At 39.5% G+C, this 13,095-nt stretch overlaps 1 protein-coding gene across 3 annotated transcripts; it reads right to left on the minus strand.

Annotated features, from left to right (window-relative positions):
- Positions 1-2,617: 2,617 nt before the first annotated feature.
- On the minus strand, positions 2,618-12,346 carry LOC109248585 (myosin regulatory light polypeptide 9). Of its 3 annotated transcripts, none has more exons than XM_019418369.2 (4): positions 12,232-12,346; positions 6,803-7,001; positions 6,202-6,363; positions 2,618-3,110 (listed from the first exon to the last, which is right to left on the minus strand). In XM_019418369.2, the coding sequence occupies exons 2-4, from the start codon at positions 6,984-6,986 to the stop codon at positions 2,938-2,940; spliced, it is 519 nt and encodes a 172-aa protein (XP_019273914.1). In that variant the 5' UTR covers positions 6,987-7,001; positions 12,232-12,346; the 3' UTR covers positions 2,618-2,937. The 3 variants fall into 3 exon arrangements, with proteins under 3 accessions (XP_019273914.1, XP_019273916.1, XP_019273913.1); XM_019418371.2 differs by lacking the exon at positions 12,232-12,346 and adding an exon at positions 9,881-10,002; XM_019418368.2 differs by lacking the exon at positions 12,232-12,346 and adding an exon at positions 8,020-8,147.
- Between the last annotated feature and the right edge of the window lie 749 nt (positions 12,347-13,095).

Below are 13,095 nucleotides of genomic sequence, written 5' to 3' on the forward strand. Positions count from 1 at the left end.
CCAACTGCCATTAACTCCTATCGCCTATCCTTTCCTCTTTTCAGAGGTAGAAGTATCCATTTTTATTTCTCTAAGGATAATCCTATAATGTGTGATCTAGGTTCTAGCCCTGCCTATCTCTTGGACATAATTCATTTTGTTTCACTGATTGTTTCTTCCAGTTTGTCTTTTTCCTCTGTCTACAAACAGGCTTGAATCTCTAAAGATGAGCCCTTTGATCCTGAACTTCCCTTCAAGCTTCTCTTCATTGCCAAGCTTCAGACCCCCACTGGTAAACAGAACAAGAGTAACTTTTGAATACCTGTGTGCCAGACCATTTAGCTTTAGTGTTTCTAATTTTCACAACAGGCTCTAAGGGTACCATTCCTTTTAGAGGTGATGGAACTGACACAAGTGACCTGCCCAAGTCTACAAAGTGTGACTCTAAACCCCATACTACTCTTAGTCACAAAAAGTGCTGCATTATATATTAATAGATTATGTTCATATTATGAACCAGTAGCATTACTTCCATTTTACAAATGAATAGAGGTTGAGGGAATCTAATTGACCTAAGGTTATGAAACAATGTAGCAAAAATGGGATTAAAATGTAGATTAGCCTGACCCCTAAACCTAGGCAGCCTACTGTTTCATGCTGCACTATGGATTCTGCATTCGGAACCCTAACAAATCTAGCAAAGGTGACCAATGACTTGATCTAGTGGCCTCCTTTAAACTTAACTTTTCTGTGTCTTAACACTATTGACTAACCTCCTCACTCTTGAAACTATTCACTTGGTTTCCACAATACTGTTTTTGTGGCTCTTCTCCAAGCCCTTTTATCATCTTCTATCTGATCCTTAACTTTTCTGCATATTCATAAGTCTAGGTGTTATACCACTTGTCCCCTCTCTCTTCATACTTTGTAGGAAATGGTTGCCTTTCCTTTTCAGAATTTGATTTTACTAGCTTTGCTTTCCTCCCTTTTTTATCACAGTAGCACTCATCAATTCCTGCTCTTGAGTCATAGGCTCCTTGATAAATATTAAATTTGGGCCCTGAAGTCCAAATGGTAATATAATCATAAGCAGGTAGATAAGGATGCAGTAGGTTGGTTTCATGAGAACTTTTGGAATGTAGGACTTTCATCATGGAGACTGGTTTTTCAGTCAAATCCACTTTTGGAGATTTTTAGCTTTTTATTGGCAATTATCTTTGCTTAAGCAAACCCTAGTTACTATGTGGAGAATGCTATTACTTTATTAGAAGACTTACTTCATTCAAGGGAGACCATTCACTGTTCCTAATGGAAGTTGATTCTTTGAGAAGTTATTTGAGATGAAAATGCAGATACTATAAGAGCTTATTTTAGTAGATGAGATCACTTTGTTTCCGTAGTGGAAACAATGTTGTTTGGACGTTTATTAAAAGCAGAAGTGACCATTTTTTTGGTTGAAATGGAAATTCAATTCAACAAACTGGATTTTAGCATTAAGGCTATGAGCCTAGAAAAAGTATTTTGCTTAACTCACTGAATGAAATTCAGAAACACATAAAGGGCAAAAAGTAGGTGCTGAGATTCTATCCTCAAAGAGGACAGAAGCAGTCTTGTTCCTAGACTTTTTACTTCTCTGTAAAGCTGGCTGCACCAGATTAAAGGATCTCACTCACCTATCCTGTTGAACACAAAGGTCTGCTGCCTTGAAGGCATTCAGTAATTGTTTATTGAGTGAGGTAATGTCTTATTAATAGTAGCATAAAACATAAAGTTATTAGAGTAATTGTCAATTACTCATCTTTGTAGGCTGTCAACTCTTTAACCAACTTTTCCCCCCAACATTTCAAAGTCTTTTTAAAACTCATGAGTGTTTGAAAGTTAGATTTTTGAAGGCCAAAGCAAGTGAAACTCTACCACTTTCTGATTAACTCTGAAAACACTCCTGCATTTTGCAGATAGCAGAAGTTATTTTTAGGATTGAAATAATGATCTCACTTTCCCAGGCATGTAGCTTCAGCTGTTTTGACTGTGGGCAGGTCAGGAATGTCCAAAATTCATACATGGACTCATGGGAATCTCTCCATAAACAAACATGGTATTTCAATAGGGACTGTTGTATTAAAGAGAAACTACATACAATAAAAAATACTGGATTGTATTTCCAACATTTTGAAATTCAATACAAAAAAATCTTTTTGGTAAGAAGCATTCCATAAAACCTTTGGAGCTAAAATAGTTTTAAAAATTAGGACAAATTAAAATTAGGCTCAGTGGCCTGGTCTAATTTTAAATCACGTGATGCAATACACAAAAGCTTAGAACAGATAAAGAGGGATGTTGACAGATATGTAAAACTTAAAGATTTAAAGCTACCAAAGCTAGCATGTCTCTGCAAATCTATAGAAAATTATTTTTAAAACTGAAAGACAAAGTGCAAGAAACCCAATTAAGGCAGTTTAAACTGGATTTCTTTGGGAGGGGGAGGAATAAATATTAGAGATAGGATTGTTAGAGAAACTGGATGGAGTAAAGGAGAGGTCTAACAACCATATCTTTTTGTAGGCTTTGCCTCATCTACTTTTCTTTGGAAGAAGCAAGTAACAAAAGCCGATTTTGGTAAATAAGTTTTAAACAAGCCAGTTTTTATCATAAAGTTTAATTATGGTTCAGAAAAAATTGAGTGAATAACTTTCTCTGAAAAAATATACTGAATCTGTGTAGACTGCAGTTATTGAGGGGGAGGGGCTGGTAAGTTAAATTGCCCTATTTTCTATCTGAAAATCATAAAAAGTCCCATTTCCAGTCTGAATATAGAGATGCATGTGCCCAAAATGGCTGAGAATAAATACAAGAAAGGCAAAAGCTGCAAAGCTAAGGGCATGCAACAGACTCTAAGAGAACGTCTCAGAAATACCCAAAGTGGCAACAAGGAACGTTTGGCTGGAATCTGAAGTTCTTTCAATCATCTTTGTCTTTTGCTCCATGTTTAAGGATGCGCGTGAACTCGATGTAATTGAAATTCCCCTTTTTGTCGATAGGCGCTTCTCTGTACAGCTCGTCCACCTCTTCATCCGTAAACCGGTCTCCCATCGTTGTCAGCAGCTCTCTCAGGTAGTCTTCCTGGATGGTGCCTAAAGAATAAAGAACTGGGGATCAGAATACATACTCCTCTGGGGACTGATTACAAGGAACATCTACACTTGACCAAGCATATAGTTCTTTATGTTAAGAACTATAAACTTGCAAATATATGAAATATGGCATCTCCCCATGCTTAAGCCAGCCTCAGCAGACAGTTGCCTAGGCAATGCCCAGCTGCCTAGGTCTATCATCCTGTTCTGCTCTATCATCTTCCCTGCCCAAGTCTTCATAATAGGGCCTAAACCTACACCTAAACAAAAGCAGTAAAGTATGATTAAGGAATCTAAGCTTCATGGTTCCTTAAAGTAGCGTGAATGGTCACACTTAGTTTGGTTTTTGTTTTTGTTTTAAGTAAGTTCTATAGCCAATGTGGGGCTTGAATACATGACCTCAAGAGATCGAGAGTCACATGCTCTACCAAAGGAGCCAGCCAGGCACCCCTGGTCACACTTATTCTATAAGCAAATAACACTAAAATTAATACCATATCATAAATATCAATAAAGTGCTTCAGTGGAAAGAATACTGAAGTCCTGAGGTCCAGTTTTTTTGTTTTTTTAAGATTTTATTTTTAAGTAATCTCTATACCCAACATGGGCCCAAATTCACAACCCTGAGATAAAGAATGGCATGCTTTCCCAACTAAGCCAGTCAGGGCACCCCATGGCATTGATATTTTTAAAAGGTTCTCCAAATAATTCACATCATGATCGAGAGCCACTAATACTAAAGCAAAATTGATAAATGACCAAGAGATTCTGAAATTCATAAAGTAAAAAGAAAAATCTGAATTTTCTTTTTTGTGAAATTAAGCTGAAACACTGATGATACATTTCCTATGAGTTTAAATTATAAGGTCAGTTCACAAGAGCAACTCTAGACTTATGGGGTTTTTGCTAATTAAATTCTACATTTAAAAAAGCTCTTTATTTTATTTTATTTATTTATTTTTTTTAATTTTTTTTTCAACATTTTTTATTTATTTTTGGGACAGAGAGAGACAGAGCATGAACGGGGGAGGGGCAGAGAGAGATGGAGACACAGAATTGGAAACAGGCTCCAGGCTCCGAGCCATCAGCTCAGAGCCTGACGCGGGGCTCGAACTCACAGACTGCGAGATCGTGACCTGGCTGAAGTCGGACGCTTAACCGACTGCGCCACCCAGGCGCCCCTAAAAAAGCTCTTTAAATGTTAGTCTCTCAGCTTGTAGAAATAAATCCTCATCCCCAGCCAAGTCATTCAACTATCATATAAACCTATCATCAACGATGTGCAAGGAGCTGTGGTAGGTGTTAGAAGGGGTTACAAAGATGGGAATATAATGCTGTTGAAGACAGAGCCATGGCTCTGGGTGTGGGGAGAGATTTTGTGACGACTGGGAATAAGTACACAACTAAAACAGAAGGCCAGGAGAGAGACAAGAATATACTTTAGATGTGGAATGAAAGGATAGGCTTTAAGTTTTCCTGGAACCAGGAAAAAATATTATATAAAAACACAGCTAAGGCTCTATAAAGAATGTGACCATTGAGATAAGTTTGAAGAATGGATAAGATATTCTGAGACAGAGCACGAGCAGGGGAGGCGCAGAGAAAGAGAGAGACACAGAATCTGAAGCTGGCTCCAGGTTCTGAGCTGTCAGCACAGAGCCCGGGGCTTGAACTGAGGAATGGCGAGATCGTGACCTGAGCTGAAGTCAGATGCTTAACTGACTGAGCAACCCAGGTGCCCTTGGATAGGATTTTTAACTCTTTTATGGCTGTATTCCCTTCCATTAAAAAAAGTAGCAACTGCTCACAGTAAAAAGCTCAAGCAATACAAAAGTGACTTTAGGAGAAAAAAAGTAAGTTTCCTGTTTTTCCCTTCCAAGTATAACTGTTAAGAATTCCAGTTTTAAAGGGCGCCTGGGTGGCTTAGTAGGTTAGGCGTCCGACTACGGCTCAGGTCATGATGATCTCACACGGCTGGTGAGTTCGGGCTTTGTGCTGACAGCTCAGAGCCTGGAGCCTGCTTTGGGTTTTGTGTGTCTCTCTCTCTGCCCCTCCCCTACTCCTATTCTGTCTCTCTTTCCTTCAAAAATAAACATAAAAAAAAAACCCAAGAATTTCAGTTTTAAGAGGGAGCAGGTGATATGGTAAGGAAGATACAGAGGGAGCAATGGTAGAGGTAAGTTAGGACAACAAGGCATAGAAGAGCTTGGAAGGAGGTTAGGAAGATGATACAGGAAGATGGTATACCTGAGGAGGCCTAATGGGGCCATATTGTGCGGAAACTATGCTTCCAACAGCAGACTATGCTTGGACTACTTAAAACAGTCCAAGTAATACGTAAATAAAGGGTGTGCCTTCCTTCTCAAAAACTTGCCATGTGAGTTACGCCCTTATGTTTCCTTTATATGCAATTGTGCCAAAGGATCAAGCATTTATGTTGTTAATTTTGAGGTTTTTTGAAAGTTAAGTCTATGCCAGCAGTATACTAAGCACTTTGTATAAATTATCTCATTTCCTCATTTAGTAATCACAACAACACTATGAAGTAGGTAATATTAGTGTCCATTTTATAGGTAAGAAAACGGAGGCTTAGAAAAAGTTAAGTAACTTGCCTGAAATCACATAGCTATCGCACAGAATAGGTATATAGAACCAGGGAGTCTGATTCTAGAGCAAAAGATTAGACACCAGATTTAAACAATCTCAGAGCTGAGAGGTACCTGATAAACAAATACGGGACAGTACTGGTATCAAGGTCTACAGCAATTTATCCTTTATCCAAGATGGCCCTGGTAAAAGTTATTCATTCAACACAATTACTGACAGCCTAACCATTATGGAGTTATCCTAGTAAAAGAGTAATGTAAGTTTCCTAGAGAAGTTCCAAGTACACCTATTAAATTGTAAATTAAATATTTAAGGGCAAAGGCAGTAAAATGAGTGATTAACATGCCATAGGAAAAGCCTGTCCAAAAACAGGTATGGAATAAACCTGAGGGTATTATGTCATCATATTTCAAGTTATTATATGTTTTAGTTACCACAACTAAAAATTAAATCACTTAGTAATTAAAGGTTACCTCAGACTTACCAGTTGCTTCTTCATCAAAGCAAGCAAAAGCATTTCTGATGACATCTTCTGGATCTGTGCCATTTAACTTCTCACCGAACATCGTGAGAAACATGGTGAAATTTATGGGCCCTGGAGCCTCATTCATCATGGCATCCAGATACTCATCAGTTGGATTTTTCCCTGAATAAAAAAGAGGGTCATAATTTTATTTACATCACAAAATGCATCAAGTAATCATCACAGTAAACTTTTTGACAAGAAAGATTATCATTTATGTAGTTTGCTGTGTATTCATAATAGCAAAACTATTTGGGAAAAAGTCTTCTCGGTGAATAAGGCCTGTATTAAGAGTCTAGAGATAGTATGCTATTCTATTGGGATGACAAGAGGAATAACATTGTTCTCATAATCAGTATCAGTGTTTGCAACACACAAACACACAAACACAGCTGGCCCCCAGCCCAATCCTGAGGCCTGTCCAGAAACTTGCAGGTGGTCCAAGGGCCACACTTTGGGAAACACTGTTCCAGACTCTGAATCTTAGTAAACTACAGCATCATTAGACTGGCTTCACAGGCATTACAGAAATTCTCTTTATAATATTAAAGTTGATCATTACCCAGGGAGGCAAGCATATCATGCAAATCTTCCTTGTCAATGAAACCATCTCTGTTCTGATCAATCATGTTGAAGGCCTCTTTGAATTCCTGAATCTGTGACTGGTCAAACATGGCAAACACATTGGATGTTGCGCGCTGCGGGCGCTTCTTGGTGGTCTTGGTCTTTGCCCTTTTGCTCGACATGGTGGTGGTTAAATCCTAATTAGGAAGGGAAATATACAAAACACAAAGATTAATGAAAACTAAGCTGCATCAAACTTCCTGACATGTCTGAGCTACTTAGAGATGTGCCTAAAAACTACTCAGCAGGGCAGTATCACTTAGCAAACATCTGTGTCTACTAATCAATACTCTTACTCACAGAACCAAACTACAAAGAGAAAAACCAGACTCAACTTTGAGTTCACTCACCCTTAGTAGTCATAACATCTAATGAACAGTCCATCACTAACTTCAAATTCCAAACTGTAACTCACATAATTCAAAGCTCAGAGCATATCAACAAGATTGCATGTCCCCTGTGCTGCAGCATAGCCAGGTAAGTACTGGTTTTACACTTGGGGAAACAGTACTAGTTTTATACTTCAGTGCTGTGGCAGTACTGGGGAATACTAATTCATCTTCAACAAGTCTTTCCCACAGCCCTAGCCTAAACTAGCCGTCCCATTCTCAGGTAGACAGAAAGTAGGAAGGAAGACTAATTGATGGAACAGGTCTTCATCTCTTAATCTCCATTGTCAAATAGCATTCTTCCACTCGCAACTAACAATTTTCTTGCACTCTCACTTCTGGAATCAAAGTAGCTCATGAAAGAGATTTGTTGAAAAGCTAACTGGAAAGTCTAAAAAAACTATGAATTCACCTATAAGTTTTACAGATACGTCCACTCTGTCAAAACCAATTTCTTGCACAGAGCCAAGCTAAGTCCCTTGAGGTGTGACTAAATTCTCTAGACAAAAGCCATAGCGCAACAGTTTTTAAAGCTATTTATTTGTTTTAAGTTTTAGAAAACATGTTAAGAGCTAAGGAAACTACCTTTACTCTCTAATAATCTAAATTTATCCCTGTAAAATTCAAGTTAAAAATAAAAAGAATGCCTAATAACAACTGAAATGGAAAGGCAATTTTCTTTTCAGCACTCAATCTTTAAAAGACTATAAAAATCTGTTTGATGTTAAAAAGCCCACAGTCCTCAGATAACAAAATGTTACCGTACCATCCTTCAGAGCTGAGGTGGCGATGGTAGTCGGCAAAACCTCTAACCAGCGAGACTAGGTCACTGTATTGAGTTATATTCTTCCAAGCAGGACTAAAATAGGCACTACTGATTTCACTCTCTGACCAGGATAACAATTTTAAAGCTTACGTTCTGAAAACAACATTTAGCTATGATGTAGCAAAACACTATGCCCTTGCTCTAAAAATAAATCTGTGGCCTGCAAAGAATGAAGCACTACCTAGATCTCCCGCAAAGTGACCTTAGAACACAATGCTTCCTATGAGCTTAAAAAGTTGTTTCCTACATTCTTCCCGATTATACCACATCACCCAGACTAAATTCAATTATAGAAATAATTACAAAAGCTCTGCCTCAGATTTTTTTAAAAAGCTAAATCTGTTCTCAGATTTTAGTAGGAAATTCCACAAAGGAGAGTCACAAATTCCAGTCCATCCAATATAGCACTCAGTGATACACTGGAATGTGCTGTTGGTAAGATATACCCTACGCGACCCAGAAGTTATGATACACACTCCTCCCTAATTTCCAAGTTTCCTTTAATCACAATTTGTGTGGCTGCCTTTGGAAATTTATCAGCACCATGGATGCCTATTTTCATTCTGTAACACCTTTTGGGGCAGCAAATACCATTGTTATCTAATTTTTCCCTCTATTCTAAATGTACTTTTAAAAACTAGAAAGTTACAGTGTATATTATTCCACCATCTTTTAACTGTACTCAAGAACTTGGGGTGAGTGATCCAGATGTAATGAGTGACACATACTTACCAGTCCACCTCTCTTTGCTGTGTCTTTGCAAATCAAAGCATGTCTTTAAAAATCATCGGTTTTGTTTGACAACATTGTCTTCCCTTCATGAGGCAGGAATGTCAGTTATTTTAAGAACAAAGAAACTGATGAGAATTCTAGGTCAAATGGTTGACACATTTTTTAATCTATAAAAACTCAGAATACTAAATTTGATGGGAGTCCTTTAGGTACCTTTACATATATATATTTGAATTTTAAATCATTTCCCATTATGATTCTTTTAATCATGCATTCTTTAAATTTGTATTCATTGTAAAAACGGTTTGTAAAAGTTATAAAGGTTTTTTTTTTTTCTCCCTTTGGTCAGCACTGACAGTGGTCTTTCACAGAACTTTAGCTCAATCAATACTTAATCATCAATCTTTAATATGATCGATGAATTATACCAAAGTGCATCAAATGTCACTAGTGTTGAAAACTACTTAAGAATTAAATGTAAGGCAATTGTCCTATCTTAAAAAGGTTAAAATATAGTTGGGGAAGCAACTATAAAGAAATGAAATGAGGGGTGCATGGATGGCTCAGTCAGTTGAGCGTCCAATTTTGGCTCAGGTCATGATCTCACAATTTGTGAGTTTGAGACCCACACTGGGGTGGCTGTTGTCAGCGCAGGGCGCACTTTGGATCCTCTGTTCCCCCCTCTCACTGCCCCTGCCCAGCTCGCGCTCTTGCTCTCAAAAATAAATATACATTTAAAAAAAAAAAAAAAGGAAATGAACTGATTGGTTAAATTTATGAAATGACACATAGTTTTCATTCCTGAAGAACTCTCAAGTTAAAACAATGTGTGACAATAATGAAAAATAACTCAAAGGTGATACATGATTATTAAATACTGTGAGTTGAGGAAGATCTTTGTTTCTAAAAGATCGAGATGGTGGGGGAAGACCCTGAAAAATCTTGTACCATTTAGAAGCTAAGAGAAATCCTTAGAATTAAGAGATTCAGACGTTAGTTTTAATTCTAAAAAATTAAGATAGTTACTTCTACCAAAAGCTGGTAGTATAATGTTAAGACAAGTTACTACCTGGGCCTTTTTCAAGGAGGTTGTGCTCTTGTCTATGAGTTTATCTCCCACCAGAAACTGGTAGCCTTTCAGCAATAGGGAGTTCAGCCTCACAGTAAGTTGTTCTAAAATACAGAAAATGTAGGGGCTCCTGGTTGGCTCAGTCGATGGACTGTGCAACTCTTGATCTTGGGGTTGTGAGTTCAAGCCCCACGTTCGGTGTGGAGATTACTTAGAAAAAGAAAATAAAATCTTTACAGTAAGGAAAGCGTGGTTAAGTTTTTCCTACCAAACTAAAAGTATGGGTGGAATAAACACTGATGAAGAGAGAGCCATATCAGGAACAGTGCTATGATCACAAAGAGCATATCACTTATGGTATTGTCACTGTCCTCCTTGCTATGATTCTAGTTTGGTATCCATTTTGACTTTCCCCAAACAAGCGAGACTGTAACTCTCTTTATGTAACAAACAAATGCACAACTCATAGAAATCTAGGAAGCTAGGGTAAAAAACACTGAAAACATTTCATGCATCAATGTAAATATTCTTTATTTAGGATGGGAAGATGTAAGCATCTGAGATTTTCAAGTTATAGGATTCTCACTCATTCAAAGTTAGAGTCTGGAGTTTATTTCTGAAGCATTTAATGAAAGCTCTTTCATGTGAAGGCATATTTGTTGTATTAAACTTTAAAGCAGGGAAACTTGCAGAGCAGGCCTCTATGAAAAATGAAAGGATTTCAGATGCACAAGAAAGTGAATGAAACATAGTCAATGGTGGTCAAGAATATTCAGTTTACAGATCTAAAGGAGTATAACCTTGTTTTAAATCAGGGGACGTAAGTGTTGGTAGCAATGAATTTGGGGGTGTTTTAGCATGATCAAATAGGAAGAAACTCAATTCAGGGTTATGACAAAAGAAGGGATACAAATCAAGTAAGGAAAATATTAGACTAGATTAAGTGGTAGAAGTAAAGGTCCTCAAAGTCTTTTTCCACACACCGAGGGCAACCAGAAGATTTTTCAGCATCTCAAGATATACTATGGTTTCATTTATAAAATAATATTAATCCATACTAATATTACACTTTGTTACTCTAGTTAGAATTCTAGAGTCCAGCATTTATAAAGTGGTAATAGATATAAAATAATCTAGAGATGTTTCTTCTACAGAACTGATACTACAACTGGTAGTATCCTAGGAAGTATGATACATTCTTTAAAGAAAAACTCCCATCTTTGAAAACACTTCCTAATGTGGTAGCATGTAGTATCTTTTTTCCAAATCCAGACCAAATTTCCTACCTCATTTATCAACGTACTTCCCCCTGAAGCGAAGTTTATGCGATTTTTTTTGGTGCCATCCCCAGTTTTTTTAAAAATGTATTTTCAGGTTAGTGCTTCTGTTCCAAATGAAGCGAGCTTTCAACTCCTATGCAAACTTCCGGTTAAAGGTAGGATTAGATCTCTTAGCCACACCCAAAAAGTTCTTAGCACTTGACAAAGGCAATTAGTTGTCAAGGTTCACATGCCAGTAAATGCTCACTCTTGAAAACGGAAAGCTTTTCTTGTTAAGTTTTATCAAAAGCCTTCCAGAACATGAAACAAATAGTTTTAAAAAACATTCACTTTCTTCACCTTCAGATAGAAAACATTTTCCACTTAAGTTAAAATCTCAACTGAACGCATATTTGTTCCAAAGTTCTGCTTTAAGAACTGATATATACTTTCATATACCAGCTCAACTACTTTAAAAGGAAACACTCTGGCAAACTGACAATAACCCGAGGTCTCCACCCAAAAGGAACATGGTATTGTATTTTGGAGTTTCTCAAACGGCAGACTACACCCTCAACCCCTCTTTGTAAATTATCACTTAAAAAAAAAGTTCTAATTACAGAAATGGATGCTGAGCTGAGGAAGCTGCTAATTTGAGTTGGTTATTCCTACTAAACGTAGCCACACAGCTGCAACAACAGCTGCAGCACGGCGGACACTGGGCTTCGGTTTTTGCGCAAACTCTCTTGAATCCGGCAAGTTTACGTTAGAAACTAAACATAGTCCAGGAGTCAGCGCCGCGGGGTTCGGGTTTCGCAGGCCCGGCTGTCGCCCAAGATCGCGGCGCCAGAGAGCTAAACCACACTCCTCTAGCTCCGACTTTGGGCAAAGGGACAAAGTCCGCGCCTCGGCTACTTCCGGGCGTGGCCTTCGATCCCAGAGCTGGCCCTTGGGCTCGAAACAAGGAACCCGCCAGTACACCTGCCCAGGTGCACTCCCCGGCTCCGGTGGCCCGCTACTGCCGTCCCAGCCGCCCCGTCGAGATGGGCCCCCGCGATGGGCCTCGCGCACCTTATCGCGGGCACCACTCACCCTGCACAGCCGCAAGAATCCCAGCACTTCGGTAACCCCTTCGCTGCCCTCGCTGCCGGTATCAGCACTCTTCTACTCCCACAGCCCCCTAAAACCAACACTTCCGGCCTCCGCTTAGCAAACCGGAAGGAAGCCTAGTCACCATTGTCGGCCGACAGAGTGGGCCTGACTTAATAGAAAGACGACGGGTGGGGGGAGTTGCCAGTGTCCTAGGAGGGCGCAATTTTGAACGAGTGCACAGGAAGGAGCATAAAGCGGGCGACTTAGAACATAGAAGAATGTGTAATGGTTCGTTCGTGTAATTGTTCTACTGGGTTTCCATATTTTTGTACCTCCTCTTACAATGTAGGCTTTTTCCCCCCTTTCCTGTTGGTAAATGGGTGAGCCTGCCCTGTGGGTTTGCCTCCCTGCACATTCCAGGGCACGTCCAGGGGCGGGGCCTGGCAAGCCCAAGTCCTTGTAGGGAAATAGCGCAGAGGGCTGCGCGGCCCACGTGACCCGCGCCCGCGCTTCCCAGAGGGCCAGACCCGGCCGCCGGACGGTCGTGCGCCTGCGCGCGGGACTCACTCAGGGCGTGGGTCTCTGTGAGGTCTACGGGTAGGAGGTTCTATGTCTGTACTGTGCTGTTTCGAAGGGTCCCACCCCTTATACATTGGAGCAAACTTTCCTAAGTCCCCAGGGCCCTCAGCCAAGCGGCCACTACTTTTTTTTGGCCCAGGCGGATGTCATGAGGTCACGGATGATGAAGACTTCCTCCCTCTTCAAAACCGTTTGCTGTTTTTTCCACCAGAGCCCCGGTTAACAAGGGAAGTCGGGACCTGACTAGGAGGGAAGACAGGCGACCAGCAAGAGCTAACTAAATCT

The sequence above is a fragment of the Panthera pardus genome, unplaced genomic scaffold (genome assembly GCF_024362965.1).
Source record: "Panthera pardus isolate Hobbes unplaced genomic scaffold, ASM2436296v1 HiC_scaffold_15, whole genome shotgun sequence".
In the NCBI taxonomy this organism is placed as follows: domain Eukaryota; kingdom Metazoa; phylum Chordata; class Mammalia; order Carnivora; family Felidae; genus Panthera; species Panthera pardus.